Below are 16,477 nucleotides of genomic sequence, written 5' to 3'. Positions count from 1 at the left end.
GGACGCGGCAAACAAAAGAGGCGCCCACGCGCCGGTAATACAGATGAGGTGCACGGGGCGGATAAAAGCGGGGTATTAATAGAACGCTCTGTCAGGTGGTGCTGCATGAGGGCCCGCTTGTCTGGCCGCCATCACTGGATTAATAAGTCACAATGATGCTAATAGTGGGATTGTTTATGACACACGGACAATTTGTGCTGTGTTTAAAACATTTGCAGCATTTCTTGGTATCCTGGCTTTTCAACTGTATTAAACTGCACGGCGGTCGAGTGGTTAGCGCACAGACCTCACAGCTAGGAGACCCGAGTTCAATTCCACCCTCGGCCATCTCTGTGTGGAGTTTGCGTGTTCTCCCCGTGCATGCGTGGGTTTTCTCCGGGTACTCCGGTTTCCTCCCACATTCCAAAAAAAACATGCTAGGTTAATTAGCGACTCCAAATTGTCCATAGGTATGAATATGAGTGTGAATGGTTGTTTGTCTATATGTGCCCTGTGATTGGCTGGCCACCAGTCCAGGGTGTACCCCGCCTCTCGCCCGAAGACTGCTGGGATAGGCTCCAGCACCCCCGCGACAAATTTAGCCATACTGTATATATTTAGCCAAACAACGATGCTACAACATAAACTGTGATTATATGGTGATCGGTCCAGGGTGTACTCTGCCTCTCGTCGGAAAACAGCTGGGATAGGCTCCAGCACCGCCGTAAAAAATTTAGCCATACTGTATATATTTAGCCAAACAACGATGCTACGACATAAACTGTGATTATATGGTGATCGGTCCAGGGTGTACCCCGCCTCTCGCCTGAAGACAGCTGGGATAGGCTCCAGCACTCCCGCGACAAATTTAGCCATACTGTATATATTTAGCCAAACAATGATGCTAAAACATAAACTGTGATTGGTTGGCCACCAGTCCAGGGTGTACCTTGCCTCTCGCCCGAAGACAGCTGGGATAGGCTCCAGCACCTCCGCAACAAATTTAGTCATACTGTATATATTTAGCCAAACAACATAAACTGTGATTGGTTGGTGATCGGTCCAGGGTGTACCCCGCCTCTCGCCCGAAGACAGCTGGGATAGGCTCCATCACCCCCGTGACAAATTTAGCCATACTATATATATTTAGCCAAACAATGATGCTAAAACATAAACTGTGATTGGCTGGCCACCAGTCCAGGGTGTACCTTGCCTCTCGCCCGAAGACAGCTGGGATAGGCTCCAGCACCTCCGCAACAAATTTAGTCATACTGTATATATTTAGCCAAACAACATAAACTGTGATTGGTTGGTGATCGGTCCAGAGTGTACCCCACCTCTCGCCCAAAGACAGCTGGGATAGGCTCCAGCACCCCCGCGACAAATTTAGCCATACTGTATATATTTAGCCAAACAACGATGCTACGACATAAACTGTGATTATATGGTGATTGGTCCAGGGTGTACCCCGCCTCTCGCCTGAAGACAGCTGGGATAGGCTCCAGCACCTCCGCAACAAATTTAGCCATACTGTATATATTCAGCCAAACAACATAAACTATGATTGGTTGGTGATCGGTCCAGGGTGTACCCCACCTCTTGCCCGAAGACAGCTGGGATAGGTTCCAGCACCTCCGCAACAAATTTAGCCATACTGTGTATATTCAGCCAAACAACATAAACTGATACTGATATACTAATTTTTCTCTTTTTCATTTCTTTTACAGAAGAGTAAGAACCTCTTCTGAAAGCGTTTTCTTCCAGGTAAGATCCAATGCTAAAAAAAACTAATGTCACATTATAGTCACCTTGCATGTCCTCCTTTTCTGTGTCTTCCCACCACAGGAGAGACCCCCCAGGATCCAAGCGGTGGAGCAGCGGTGTGCCATCATGCTAAAAAAAAACAAACAAAAAAAAAACACACAAAAGAAAATCAATGCCATCTCTCTCTGGGACATGGAGAGCAGCCATCGTCATCATCTCTCCATCATTGTCTAGACACCCACTCCGGGCCCCAGCCGGGGGGGGGAAACAAGCCGGGCCCGTCTGTTCGTCCAGTTTGTTTGTCCAGCAGCCATTGCACGTCCACAGAGACAGAGATGCTCCGTCTCCTCTTCTTACAGCAACTGACATTATAAGATTACTTTAAAGGAGAAAAAAAAAAGAATAAAATAAGAAGCATCGCTGGACTGTGTGGGGACGCCGGAGAGGCCAAATGTTCTCTGCTCCTTTACTGCTGGGTGGAGACCTTCTTTCATGATGTCAGAGAGACAGAAATACAACGAAATAAAACACACACGTAAAAAAAAAATAAGCTTAAAATGATCAATCCTAGCCAATGGGAAAGTGTTGTGCAGAATGAATATACTATATATATGTATATATACACATATATACATATATATACATATATATATATGTATCTACAACTATATTACTATGATTGTTTAGTGTGTGTTTACTTTTTCGGCTTTGCGTTATTTTTTTATTGCACTACAATAATCTAATCAGCACATTATTGGTTTCCATTGCACACAAGTAAGTAAAGTCACATCCTATCAGGAGGATACTTAACCGTATGCCGTACGATGTAAAACATACCTCTATGTTTTTTTTTTCTCTGCATTTATTTTTATACCATATTTAAGGACACTTTGACTTACTTGTATTATTAAAGTCGGCCCTCTGTCTGTTATGGTGGCTTGTCATGACTCTGGAGAATGCCAGCCATCACTGGACGCAACAGGATGACATACTGGTAAAGCAGTTAGGCAGTGCACTATGGTTTGTGACCGCTAGAGGGCGGTAAAAGGTTATTCCCCCCACTGAGGGGCGCTGTCTTCATAGAAGTCGGTTTAAGACATTGGAATATTCATAGTTAGTCCTCTATTTATTTATTCCTTTAGTTTTTTTTGTACTTTTTATTGTTTTAATTCGTTATATGCACTTTTTTTGCATTTCCCACACTTTAATGTTACAAAAAAAGCAGGCTGTCTTTTGACATTATACAATTTATTCCATGGTTGACTTTTTTCTCATTTTTATTTTTTTTACTCTTTTTTAAAAAATAGTTTTCCTTTGCTTTTTATATTAGAATGGGTTATTTACTTTTTAATTTCTTCATTTATTATATTTTATATATATTTTTAAACCTATTTTTCATTTAGGTTTCTTTATTTTACAGCATTTTTTCAGCATTTGTAACTATTTTTTTCCATTCTTTTTTTGCTTCCTTTCATTTTTCAGTGCAGGCAATTTTTTTATATTATAAATTTTATTACCTGGTTTACTTTCTTCTCATTTATTTTTTTTCTCCTTTTTTTAAAAACATTTTTTTTTTCACAATTTCCCACTTTTTTTCTTACAATGTTTTCATAAAAGAAATCCCAGAAATAGATATAATTATTATGGTATATAGTATTACATATATTATAATTATTAATTATAATAAGATAATATTCCCTGTATGAACAAAATGTGATTTAAAATGCAAACTGAAAGGGAAAAAAGCTTGACACATGATTGGCTGAAACCGTGTAAAATGAAAATAGAGACAAATACCCCCCCCCCCCCCCACACACACAAGTATATTTAAAAAAAGGAGTACACAATAAGCATAGCCAATAGGAAAAAGGCCTCCCAATCTTGAGGAGGGACAAGGGTGGTGGGATTCAAACTAAGTCTGAAGGCTTTCCAGTCAGTGGAACACTTTCACACACACCCACGTACACACACCCACACACACACTCACACACACACACACACTGAGAGCTGAGCTATGGTCTCACTGTCTTCAAGCTGTGGAGCCGCCCTCTAGAAGCCAAGAAGAGACAAAACAATGACAGACAGCTTAGAAATCAAAAAGCCTGAGGATACTACAGACTTTGTTGTCATGGAAACCGGAGCCTGGCAGCGGACACAAGGACCGCCGATGGTGGAATGACCTGCCCTGACCGCATCCTCCACACGCTACCGTCACGCTGTGCAACTGTGCTGAGAGGTACACGCACCCATCACTGTAATATACGCTCCTTTTGGCGCTTGAACGCATCGTAAGCAAACAACACTCACTGCCAAATAATGCTCCATTTGGCTGACACTAGAGTCTTAAATTGGATTGACATACTCGTTTAGGGCTACCAAGTTGGAGTTTTGGGAAGTTAGGATTCCAGTCCTTTCCAAATTTGGTAAGACTTGAGCCAAAAAGACATTTAAACAAACCAAAAAATGCTAGTTAAAGATCCCCTACAGTATATGACAGGAGCCGAGAACCTATTGCAAAAAACACAAGTCAAAGATCTTCGATGTACTTTACTAATTGCTATAATAGGAGGGCTTGGCTGTTTTAGGAAATTTACTGCAAAACCAATACTCAAAGATCCTCTATATAACTGAAGTGCTTTGCTGTTTTTAAAGATCTACTGCAAAAAAAAAAATGCCAGTCAAAGATCCGCTTTATGAACCTACTACAAAAAGACAAGTCAAAGATCCTATAATAACAGGCGTTTATTTTTTATTTTTACCAATCAAAGATCCTCAATATAACAGGAGCACTCTGTTATTTTTAAGGACTAACGTCAAAAATGCCGGTCAAAGTCCCTCGAAATGACAGGAGCACTCTCGGTGTTAAAGACCTACTGCAGAAAAAACCCACACACCAGTCAAAGATCCGTTTTTTTAAGAACCTACTGCAAAAAGTCAAGGTCAAAGATCCTATAATAACAGGCGTTTATTTTTACCAATCAAAGATCCTCACCATAACAGGAGCACTAGGTTATTTTTAAGTACCAACTTCAAAAATGCCGGTCAAAGTCCCTGTAAATGACAAGAGCACTCTCGGTGTTAAAGAAAAAAAACATACACCAGTCAAAGATCCGTTTTTAAGAACCTACTGCAAAAAGACAAGGTCAAAGATCCTCGAAACGTCAGTCACCCTCCAGAAAAACTAGTCAAAGATCTTCCATATCATAAATGGTAAGGCATTGTTTTATTTTTTTGAGGAATCTACTGCAAAAAAACTAGTCAAAGATCCTCTATTAAACATGAAGCTCTGTTTTGAAGGACATATGTCACAAAAATCTAGTCAAAGAGCCCGTACATGGTGGCCGTGCCCTGCTGGGTTTTGGAATGTGTTGTCAAAGATCCTCTAATTGACTGAACCACACTGCACATACCGACTTTTTCATCCAGTACCAAACGTCAGTCACCCTCCAGAAAAACTAGTCAAAGATCTTTCATATCATAAATGGTATGGCATTTTTTGGCTTTTTTTTTAGGAATCTACTGCAAAAAAACTAGTCAAAGATCCTCTATTAAACATGAAGCTCTGTTTTGAAGGACATATGCCACAAAAAACTAGTCAAAGAGCCTGTACATGGCGGTTGTGCCCTGCTGGGTTTTGGAATGTGTTGTCAAAGATCCTCTAATTGACCACACTGCACATACCGACTTTTTCATCCAGAACCAAACGTCAGTCACCCTCCAGAAAAACTGGTCAAAGATCTTTCATATCGTAAATGGTAAGGCAATGTTTTGTTTTTTTTTTGAATCTACTGCAAAAAAATAGTCAAAGATCCTATATTAAGCAGGAAGCTCTGTTTTTGATGGACATATGCCACAAAAATCTAGTCAAAGAGCCTGTACATGGTGGCCGTGCCCTGCTGGGTTTTGGAATGTGTTGTCAAAGATCCTCTAATTGACTGAACCACACCGCACATACCGACTTTTTCATCTAGTACCAAAACTAGTCAAAGATCTTTCATATCATAAATGGTATGGCATTTGACATTTTGGCTTTTTTTTTAGGAATCTACTGCAAAAAAACTAGTCAAAGATCCTCTATTAAGCATGAAGCTCTGTTTTGGAGGACATAGTATGCCACAAAAAGCTAGTCAAAGAGCCTCTACATGGCTGTTGTGCCCTGCTGGGTTTTGGAATGTGTTGTCAAAGATCCTCTAATTAACTGAACCACACCGCACTTACGGACATTTTCATCCAGTACCAAAAATATTTGCGTTTTGCATCAAACTTCAATGACAGTCATCAATAATAGTTCATAGATTTTTAAACGTGGTGACATTTAGACATGACATTAGTGTCCTCGCTACAGCCAGTGGGTCTTCTTCGTCGTTCCACAGGAGGGTGTAAATCAGAGCAATCTGTACGGTCTTATTGAGGAACTCAAGTGTGGGCTTTTCGGATTCTCACCACGTCGGCCACCCAGACCCTAAAACTCCCCTCCACCTTGAAGGTTCCAGGAGGTTGTGTGGATAAAAGTGTCAGGCTAAATGGCTGTCATTAGCGGCTGTTGATGGTTGGGAATTAGTGTTGTGAGTGAGAGAATTAGTATGTGATGACAGTCGGGGGAAAAAGACGACAAACATAAAAAAAATAAAAAATATAAATGTGGTTTGTGTGGGCGCTTCGACATTATGAACGCTTTAGGGAGTTTTGCCTTCTGATCCGTCTTACTGCTGCCGTGACTGCACCACCTTGTACAGTCGGCGCCAACGTTAAGACGAGGATTTAGCCAGCACTCTGACACTTTTGCAACACAAAACAAGCCCTTTTCCTCAACGCTAAAGACTTTAAAAGTGGAGTTTGATTGGAACTTTTTCACACGTGAGAGTTGCAATGCACTGTTTTTGGGGGGGGCTTTACAAAACATTTTTTTTGTGTGGAATCACCCCACACTCTTTATTGCTCTGTGGTTCTACCATATCTTACTTATTGTGTTGAAATATGGGCTACTAACTATAAAAGCAATCTTCACACACTGAATGTACTGCAAAAAAGGTCAGTAAGGATAATTCATAATGCCGCCTATAGAGAACGCGCAGGGGTGCTGGAGCCTATCCCAGCCGTCTCCAGGCGAGAGGCGGGGTACACCCTGGACTGGTGGCCAGCCAATCACAGGGCACATATAGACAAACAACCATTCACACTCACATTCATACCTATGGACAATTTGGAGTCGCTAATTAACCTAGCATGTTTTTGGAATGTGGGAGGAAACCGGAGTACCCGGAGAAAACCCACGCATGCACGGGGAGAACATGCAAATTCCACACAGAGATGGCCGAGGTTGGAATTGAACCCTGGTCTCCTAGCTGTGAGGTCTGCATGCTAACCACTCATCCTCTACGGCATATATATATTAAATATTAATATTAAAGAAGTTGCCATAAAGTTGTAATATAATGATAAACCAACAAACTCTAGAATTACAGTAGCTTTGGGAATGTTAAATATTAAAGAAATATTATGGAAACAAAGTCCAAATATTAGAAGAAGAACATGTAGTATGAAGATTCATTCATTCATTTTCTACCCCTTTGCCTAAGAGGGTCGCGGAGGGTGCTGGAGCCTATCCCAGCTGTCTTCGGGGCGAGAGGCGGGGTACACCCTGGACTGGTGGCCAGCCAATCACAGGGCACATATAGACAAACAACCATTCACACTCACATTCATACCTATGGACAATTTGGAGTCGCCAATTAACCTAGCATGTTTTGGGAATGTGGGAGGAAACCGGAGTACCCGGAGAAAACCCACGCATGCGCGGGGAGAACATGCAAACTCCACACAGAGATGGCCGAGGGTGGAATCGAACCCTGGTCCTCCTAGCTGTGAGGTCTCCACCCTAACCACTCGACCGCCGTGCCGCTAACACGACACGGCATGTTTTTGGAATGTGGGAGGCAAACCCACACAGAGATGGAGGAGGGTGGAATTGAACCCTGGTCTCCTAGCTGTGAGGTCTGTGCGCTAACCACTCGACCACCGTGCCGCCCCAGGCTCAGCGTGTTTAATGGGGTTAAAAGTCAAGGTTCTTAAGGTCTTCCACACCAAATTCATCCCAGCGTGACTTTTCATACACATGCAAACCGTTCCCTCATAGAGGAATCGACCGAAATGTATTTTCTGATTTAAGCAGACAGCTGAAACGAAATGCTATTAAAGCGAATCAAATTCCAAATACGAGCCAAGATTGAATGCGGCGTTAATCGCTGTCGCTTCATAGCGGCAAACGAGCTCCAACTGGCCGTCATCCACTCCATATGGCAGCTGAAGCCGAGGCGTCGTCCTGGATTCTCCTCGCCACTTTAGACTCGACTCGAGCTCGATATCTGCGAGTCATTATCAAGATGGATTGCGGTGACAAACGGCTGTCCAAACCGCGGACAGAAACCTCATAAAGATGCTGGAACATCAAGAAAAAAAAAAACATCCATCCGTCCGTCCTGAGTGCTAATACTGATAATGACATGGTTCCTCTTTGGAGTTGTGTTGCAATTAAACACATCGTGTTGTGTTTTTTTGGGTGTCCTTTAACTGTGGACCTGGATTTGTAAAACAACCTGTAGCAATATTTTAATGCTTTGGTGGAAAAAAAAAATGTTCTTGCGTCCAGCCCAGCCGTCTCCCTCACTCTCTCTGGTATTTGGTTCTGGTATTTGTAATTTCATTACAGTCCTCCATTTTGGAAGCAAGGTCTGCCACACTTCAGTGAAGCATGTCCCCCAAAGTATTTGTGGTTTCTCTCTCGCAGCAGTCCCAGCACAAAGATTGTTTACGGGGGCGATATTAGTCTCTGGCGCAGACGAGAGAGAGAGAGGTCCGCTTCGCTTCGCTTTCAACCGCAGTCTCCTTCCGTCGTCGTCGGCGGCGGCAGGACGTTGGAATAATTAGGGCAAGCGTCAAGGAGACACAGAGCGAGAGTTCATGTTAGTCTTGGGGGTGGGGGTGGGGGGTGGGGACACAGTCGTGGTAAGAGACCCCAAACCTCAACATCTCCTTGCCCCGTCCTTCCTACTGTCTCGTTACGCCAAAGGTTAACCACCCCACCTCAGTGCTCCAAAGCCTCAAATGAAGCCTCAAGTGGTTTTGCAGCAGAATTGATGGTGGGAGCTTGTCAGGACCGGCACTATCAGGCCCGGTTTTTGGGGCGTCGGAGACAGGAAGCTCTTTGAAGCCATCGGTCATGTCCTCTCGTTAGCATCTCTCAGAGTTAATAAAGGTAGAATCACCAGAGTCGCAAGAACGGTGGATATTGCGGAGTGGTTCCTTGAGGTTCCATCCTTGTAGTATGGTTTCTTCAGGGAATCAGACATACAAGACTGTTAGCTTGAATTGGATGGATGGATGGATGGATGGATGGTTGGATGGTAGCCATATCCACAAAGATACTGGTTCTGGACAGGTGACACCAAGTACTCCGAAGATCAGTGACAGGTAGAAGTAATCATCTCAAGGTTTCCTCAAGGTTTCCTCCATGTGTAATACAGAAAACGCATTTTCCAAAGAGAAAATTCCCAAGTCTCAAGGTGCCAATGTCCCGTAGTACCACAAAGTATCCCATGAGCCATTTCAACTGCAGTATCAGAACTCTATGAAGGGCTAGAAATCCGTGAAAGAGTTTTCTGTGTCGGATGGCTGGGTTCTCCCTTCTAGAGATAAGCTGAGAAGCACTGTCATCTTGGAGAAACTCACAGTATAATAAGTAGTACCAAAGTACCAACATCACATACTGATACTTCTGATGTGACGTTTAATGACTTGTTTATGTTAATCCTGGTATTTACCACAATGGCAATACTATAAAGTAAAGAGTTTTAGTGTTCGGAATCCTTTCCTTATTATTTACATATTGAGTCACACATGGAATCCAATGAATGTGATGGCTGCATGTATGGATAAAATCCATAAAATTAAATAGTAAGGCCACAAAATTACACGAGTACAGTCATTCCTCATTTACCATGGTTAACTGGTTCCAGATTCTACACTCCAGACTTCTAAATAAGATTCTTATTCATTCATTTTCTACCGCTTTTCCTCACGAGGGTCGCAGAGGGTGCTGGAGCCTATCCCAGCTGTCTTCGGGCAACTGGTGGCCAGCCAATCACAGGGCACATATAAGACAAACAACCATTCACACTCACATTCATACCTATGGACAATTTGGAGTCGCTAATTAACCTAGCATGTTTTTGGAATGTGGGAGGAAACCGGAGTACTCGGAGAAAACCCACGCATGCACGGGGAGAACATGCAAAACTCCTGGAATTGAACCCTTGTCTCCTAGCTGTGAGGTCTGCACTGTAACCACTCGACCGCCGTGCAGCGTTTCTAACATTATTAGAAACCTCAAATAGTAGACACAATAAGACATATTATAAACTCAAATTAATATTGGTAGAGAGTTCCTTGTTGTCCTTTATTTACTTCCTGTTATGTACAGTACTTCCTATGGTGGCTATTTTTCTCATCAGTGTAACATTACTGACACCTAGTCACCAGTGTAGAATACTACATATCTTCACAATGTCTTTGAATGGGTCCTCTGAATGCTTTCATTTAGCTGTTTTTATGTGAGAAAATACTTAATTTAGGCACAAAAAAAACCAATAAAATTTGCTATATTTGTTTAATTTGTGACTATAATGAAACAGCAAAATTTGAAGTGACTGATATAGAACTCACATTACTATTGGTCGAGTTCCTTATTGTCCTTTATTTACTTCCTGTTCTGTACAGTACTTCCTATGGTGGCTATTGTCTCATCAGTGTAACATTGCTGACACCTAGTGACCGGTGTAGAATACTACAAATCTTCACAATGTCTTTGAATGGGCCTTCTGAATGCTTTCATTTAGCTGTTCTTATGTAAGAAAATACTTAATTTAGGCAAAAAAAATACATTCAATTTGTTTATTTGTTTAGTTTGTGACTATAGTTTTTTTGTGGCCACTTTTATATTTATATTGTTATTCCTTGTTTTATTTTTATCCTTTTCCTTATTCTTATTTTTAATTTCTACAAATTGCAGTGCGGCATTGCACTCAAATTTCGTTGTACGCAATACAATGATAATAAAGGCGATCGGATTTTGATATAGTGAAAAAGCGAAATTCGAAGTAACTGGTATAGATGCTTATCAAAATATTTTTATTATTATTTTTTACCAGATGTGAATAAGTCCAAAAAAATATCACAACACGGTGCTTTTTTCCAAGCATTTGCTATAAATAATAAGGCATTTAAGCCGTATGGACGATGCTGAAGATGGAGCCTCGGTGCCTTGGTGGCACGCCCACACAGCTGCCATGACATCAGGATCAAGAGCAGCATTAAAAAGGAGTCAAAAGCCAAAGTGGCTTATGATAAAGTCATTTGTTCCACGGTGGGGTTATTAGAGGGTCACCGAAGGCGAAGACGACTTCCACATTTTACACGGTGAAGAGCGCTTTGTGAATAAGCCCACTCACTCCGTGGCCTCCGGGCACTTTGCTTCCCTGTCATGCGGTCCTTTTCAGGAACGACATCTGTTCAAAAGATGCTTGGTCCAAAAAAAAAAAACAAAAAAATGGTGCTCTAGCCGAGCTGCACACTGGAAGACGTCGCATCGGTCGTGTCGTCGTGACGCGAGGATGATACAAACGACAGTCGGAGAGAGATAGCGGGTCGTTCTAAGTTCAGTCATCACAATAGGATATATCAGCAAAGAGAATAATAAAGGTGCTTTTTCACCCCTAATGGCATACAGATGGAACTTTCCTATGCTGGTTTACATATCTGCGGCATAGTTCATGACTAAAGTAAGCAAAGCGCTAATTATTTTAACAATAAAGTCAACTTCCTCTTCTCGTTATGGGTGTTTAAGTTCATCCTTTGATGGGAGGGTTTTGTTTACTTTTGCAAGGGAGTTGAACGTCAATGGAAATGTAAAGGTGCTTCACATGACCACACATCATTAAAACGATTAAAACGGTCTTATGGTATTTTTTTTTAAAGCAGTTTTTATAGCTTACAAGTAAAATTGCATGTTGATGCTGGAATTTAGTAAAGAAAGTACTATTAGCAAACCCAACTGGGACTGCTCTATTTTGTGTGTCTGTAGCTTTAATGCTAATAAACAGTGTATGTTGTGTACTATGTACTATGTGTACCACTTTTTACACGTACACTACAACTCTAAACTTGCCCGACGTAATAAATGCTATATATCACATACAACAATGTCACATTAAGGAGTGAAACAGGAGGACGCAAATGTTAGCAAAACTAGCATGGCTACCATAACTTTCACGTCATCATGCTAGGTTAGCTTAGTCACTGAAGAGTCAAAAGATCTTGCCAGATTAAAACGTAAAGATTTCTCGTTCACAAAAAGTCTTCACTTGCCCAACGTAATGAATGTCATATATCACATACAACAATATAACATTAAGGAGTGAAACAGTAGGACGCAAACGTTTGCAAAACTAGCATAGCTACCATTACAGTCACGTCATCATGCTAGGTTAGCTTAGTCACTGAAGAGTCACAAGATCTTGCCAGATTAAAACGTAAAGATTTCTCGTTCACAAAAAGTCTTCACTTGCCCAACGTAATGAATGTCATATATCACATACAACAAGCAAAACTAGCATGGCTACCATAACAGTCACGTCATCACGCTAGGTTAGCTTAGTCACTGAAGAGTAAAAAGATCTTGCCAGATTAAAACGTAAAGATTTCTCGTTCACAAAAAGTCTTCACTTACCCAACGTAATGAATGCTATATATCACATACAACAATATAACATTAAGGAGTGAAACAGGAGGACGCAAACGTTAGCAAAACTAGCATGGCTACCATTACAGTCACGTCATCATGCTAGGTTAATTTGGAATTTAATTTGCTATACCTATAGTCCTTAAATTCATCATAACTTCACAAAATTAATTAAAATTCACAAATTAAGTTCATGCTAGCATGGCTATGCTAGCATTAGCATCATGCTGGGTTAGCTTATTGGCTTAAAAGAAAGAAAATCAAACTTACAGCTCCCACGTATGTAGGAAAGTTTGGTGGAGCTCCAGGCGTCATTTTAAGATGTGTAGCGAAGCCTGCTTTTTCATCCTAAAAACATAGAACTTAAAAATTTCACATTTGGTTGTAAAAAACAAGCTCTAGGAACACACGTAATATATATATATATATATATATATATATATATATATATATATATATATATATAGCCTGTTTTTACTTTTTTGGTTAAAAATATATATATATATATAATTTTATTTTTAGTTTTATTTTTATATTTTATATATATATATTTTAGAACAATACATATTTTTTTTAGAATATTTTTATTTTTTGTTTTATTTTTATATTTTATATATATATATATATATATATTTTAGAACAATACATATATTTTTTTAGAACCAAAAAACTAAAAACAGGCTTTAGGAACACACATTATAAAATAAATAAATAAATAAATCAACAACAAAAAAAAATATATATATATATATAATATGAAATCAGTAAAAAGTGACATACTATTGGACCTTTAATGACCAAAAATACAACTTACCACTGAAACTGTTGCGTTCATGACAGTTGTCTCTTTCTGTTCCAGAATGCTTTGGAGAATAACCATCCCAGTCCTACTGGCTGGAGTGCTCTGCATCACCGTGGAGACCAAAAAGCCCCGCCCCCAAGGCTACATCCCGTCCCCGTACAAGACGAAAGGGAACCTGTCCTCGGAGCGCCACCACCGGCTACTCCAGCAGAAACCCGAGGTGCTCTCCTCCAGCCGGGAGGCCCTGGTGGTGACGGAGCGTCGCTACCTGCGTAGAGACTGGTGCAAAACCCAACCCTTACGCCAGACCATCAGCGAGGAGGGATGCCGGAGCCGCACGGTGGTCAACCGCTTCTGCTACGGCCAGTGCAACTCCTTCTACATCCCCCGGCACGTGGGTTCCCAGAGTCGAGGAAAAGGCTCCGGGACCGGAAGAAAAGGCAACAATAAAAGCCAGGAACCGTTTCAGTCGTGCTCCTTCTGCAGGCCGCACCGCGTCACGCAGCTCACGGTGCAGCTGGATTGCCCTGGCCTGCAGCCGCCTTACCGGCACCGCAAAGTGCAGAGAGTCAAACAATGTCGCTGCATGTCGGTGGACGTGAGCGGACATGGAAAGCTGTGACGGCGGAAGTGGGAATGCCGCTGCAAGGAACTGGTTCTTGTACCTCTTTCGATGAAACACACAATACCGCAACACTGATTGAAGACTACAGGACATGGTGGTACTTGGTTTGGACTAGACGTTGACTTTACAGCCTTATAGTCCAAAACCACAAAAAAAACTGTTGGAGATGTCGCCTGGACTTCTTATTTTATCTTGCTTTTCAGTGTCCTGAATGCAACACGATATGTTTTTACTGTTTGGACACAAGACTGCGAACAAAAGACAAAAAAAAACATACAGCTCAACTTGTCACCAGGATTTGGTGGGAAATTAAGCAAAGTTTTGTCAAAATATGATATATTCTATATATCATATTCACACAGCTCAGAATACCAGAATATCATTTTCATACAGGGGTGCAACGATATGACGTAATCACGTTTTGGTACGTACCAAATGTCAATTTGGTTTCTTCTGGGTACAGTAAGGGAATACAATGCAAAACATAGATTTTTTTATGTTTTAATGGTAAGATTTTAATTATATTTAAAATGACACATTAAAAAATTGCAGTTAATTAATAATATTAATTAATTTATAATTTTTAAAATTAAATTAGAAATATGTTTTTATAAAAATAAAAACATAAATGTAATTTATGTTTTAATGGTAAGGTTTTAATTATATTTAAAATGACACTTAAAAAATTCAGTTAACTAATAATATAATTAATTAATGTATGATTTTTATATTAAATTATAAATTAATTTTTATTAATACAATTATAAAAATAAAAAAAATGAATTCAAAAAATAAATAAATTCAAGCTCCTTATTGCCTAAATCAGGGGTCGGAAAACTTTTTGACTCAAGGGCCGCATTGATTTAACAAAAGACTATATATTTTACACATATAATAATTCATATAATAAAACAGTTCATCTGGAATTATTCTATCTGTAAAAGTGTCATGCTACCTGCTATATGTGCTTATGAAAATATTTTTTTTTAAATAAAAAAAGCTACCTAACCCATCAAAAGGTTGGCTCAAGCCAGGTTGTGTGTTGAACGGGCGGGCCGTATTTAAACACTTGGCGGGCCGAATGTGGCCCCCGGGCCGTAGTTTGCCCACCCCTGGCCTAAATGTACAAATTCTCCAAAGATAAAGTTGTACTGTTTCATTAACATAATGAATCTTATGTTAATCTAAACCAAAATAATTAATCTAATCTGAAATTAAATTAAAATTATATGACAATGTCAAAATTATCGAAATATTCAAAACAAAACAAAAACCTTTAAATATGTAACTTCTTAGCATACTGTATTTACATTGGAATGTTTTTAGCCATTTCAACAAATTGTGGGTTTTCAAGCTCTGGCTTCCCCTTGGCATCATCACTACTGCGTAGACACCTGCTACAAAGTCATGTATCCCGGGTGGGAACACTGTACACTTGGGTACCGTACCATAAATCTGTTTACATGTACCGTTCCACCCCTATTTTCATAACATAACATTCTTTTTGAATTGAGAAGCTCCCTTTTTTGTCCATGTGAGAAGAGACCGTCCATGTTTAGTCAAAGTGCAATGCAATATGTTATACAGTATACACATTTTATCTTTGTGTGCATATGTGAAAAATACAGTATATGAATAAATCTATTTCATGTGAATTTATAATTTTTTTTTTTTAACAAGAAAAAAAAAATTACACCCAAGTTAAAATGTAAATAAATTCTTTTATTCAATAAATATATCTTTTCACCGTCAAAAACATATACGGAATGTCACATGATGCTCGTGTTTGGTTAGCATATCACACTGTAGAGCTGCAGAGGATTTAACGCATAAAGCACGCTGACAGTGATGAATTAAGCAATAACACCGTTTAAGAGGGAGTGAGGAGGGGGTTGGGGGTGGGGGGTGGGGGGCGGTACGGCCTTAAGGGGGAAAGCGAACGTAGCCGAGGAGGTGCTGAGCGCTGCTACCGGGATATGAAGTAGTCGACGATACGAAAGTGAAAGAATTGCAACTGATACGTCTCCGAAGTCCATGTTGCACATCACTTATATGTGTGTGTATGTGTGTGTGTGTGTGTGTGTGTTAAGGCACTGTCAAGGAGATCTATACCCGTTATAAACTGTTGGTTTACTGCTAAAACTGGCTACACTAAAAGTCTGCATATGGCTTATGAAATACAACGTATAAAACGTTGCTAGAAATTTGCAGAGAGCATTTTCTGGCATCTAGCTTTAATCCCCTCGGCTTCAGTTTGTCTCCTGCATGTAATAATTCAACAAATGCTGCCAAAGAGGAGCCAAGGTTTCATTTTTCTTCCACCGGCGATAAGAAAGTTTAAAATCCAATTGCAAAAAAAAAAAAAAAATTGAGTAAAAATGTGTGATTGTACTTGCACAGTAGACTCGCTGATTAGTCTTCTGTTTTACATCTTCTGGCCCAGCTTTGCTTTCTGTGGAGCACAAACAAACAAAAGCCTTTTTTTTTTTTTACACAGGAGAGGACAATGCAG

The 16,477-nt window shown here is 40.3% G+C and overlaps 3 protein-coding genes across 4 annotated transcripts in view; 2 read left to right on the top strand and 1 right to left on the bottom strand.

Moving 5' to 3' along the window:
* Positions 1 to 2,674, top strand: part of rgs7a (regulator of G protein signaling 7a) — a 70,407-nt gene extending 67,733 nt beyond the window's left edge. For both annotated transcript variants that reach the window (XM_058059005.1, XM_058059006.1), the window contains 2 exons: positions 1,707 to 1,743; positions 1,825 to 2,674. In XM_058059005.1, coding sequence (XP_057914988.1) covers positions 1,707 to 1,727 — 21 coding nt within the window. In that variant the 3' untranslated portion in view covers positions 1,728 to 1,743; positions 1,825 to 2,674. The remainder of the gene's footprint in view (positions 1 to 1,706; positions 1,744 to 1,824) is intronic.
* Positions 2,675 to 2,822: 148 nt separating this feature from the next.
* Positions 2,823 to 15,806, top strand: grem2a (gremlin 2, DAN family BMP antagonist a). Its single transcript, XM_058059007.1, has 2 exons — positions 2,823 to 3,979; positions 13,398 to 15,806. Exon 2 carries the CDS (start codon positions 13,399 to 13,401, stop codon positions 13,960 to 13,962), a length of 564 nt encoding a protein of 187 aa, XP_057914990.1. The 5' UTR covers positions 2,823 to 3,979; position 13,398; the 3' UTR covers positions 13,963 to 15,806.
* Positions 15,667 to 16,477, bottom strand: part of fmn2a (formin 2a) — a 43,982-nt gene continuing 43,171 nt past the window's right edge. The window contains exon 18 of the mRNA XM_058059004.1: positions 15,667 to 16,417. Coding sequence (XP_057914987.1) covers positions 16,391 to 16,417 — 27 coding nt within the window. The 3' untranslated portion in view covers positions 15,667 to 16,390. The remainder of the gene's footprint in view (positions 16,418 to 16,477) is intronic.

Source organism: Doryrhamphus excisus, chromosome 20, assembly GCF_030265055.1.
Source record: "Doryrhamphus excisus isolate RoL2022-K1 chromosome 20, RoL_Dexc_1.0, whole genome shotgun sequence".
Classification (NCBI taxonomy): domain Eukaryota; kingdom Metazoa; phylum Chordata; class Actinopteri; order Syngnathiformes; family Syngnathidae; genus Doryrhamphus; species Doryrhamphus excisus.
This window is presented reverse-complemented; position numbering and strand designations above follow the sequence as displayed.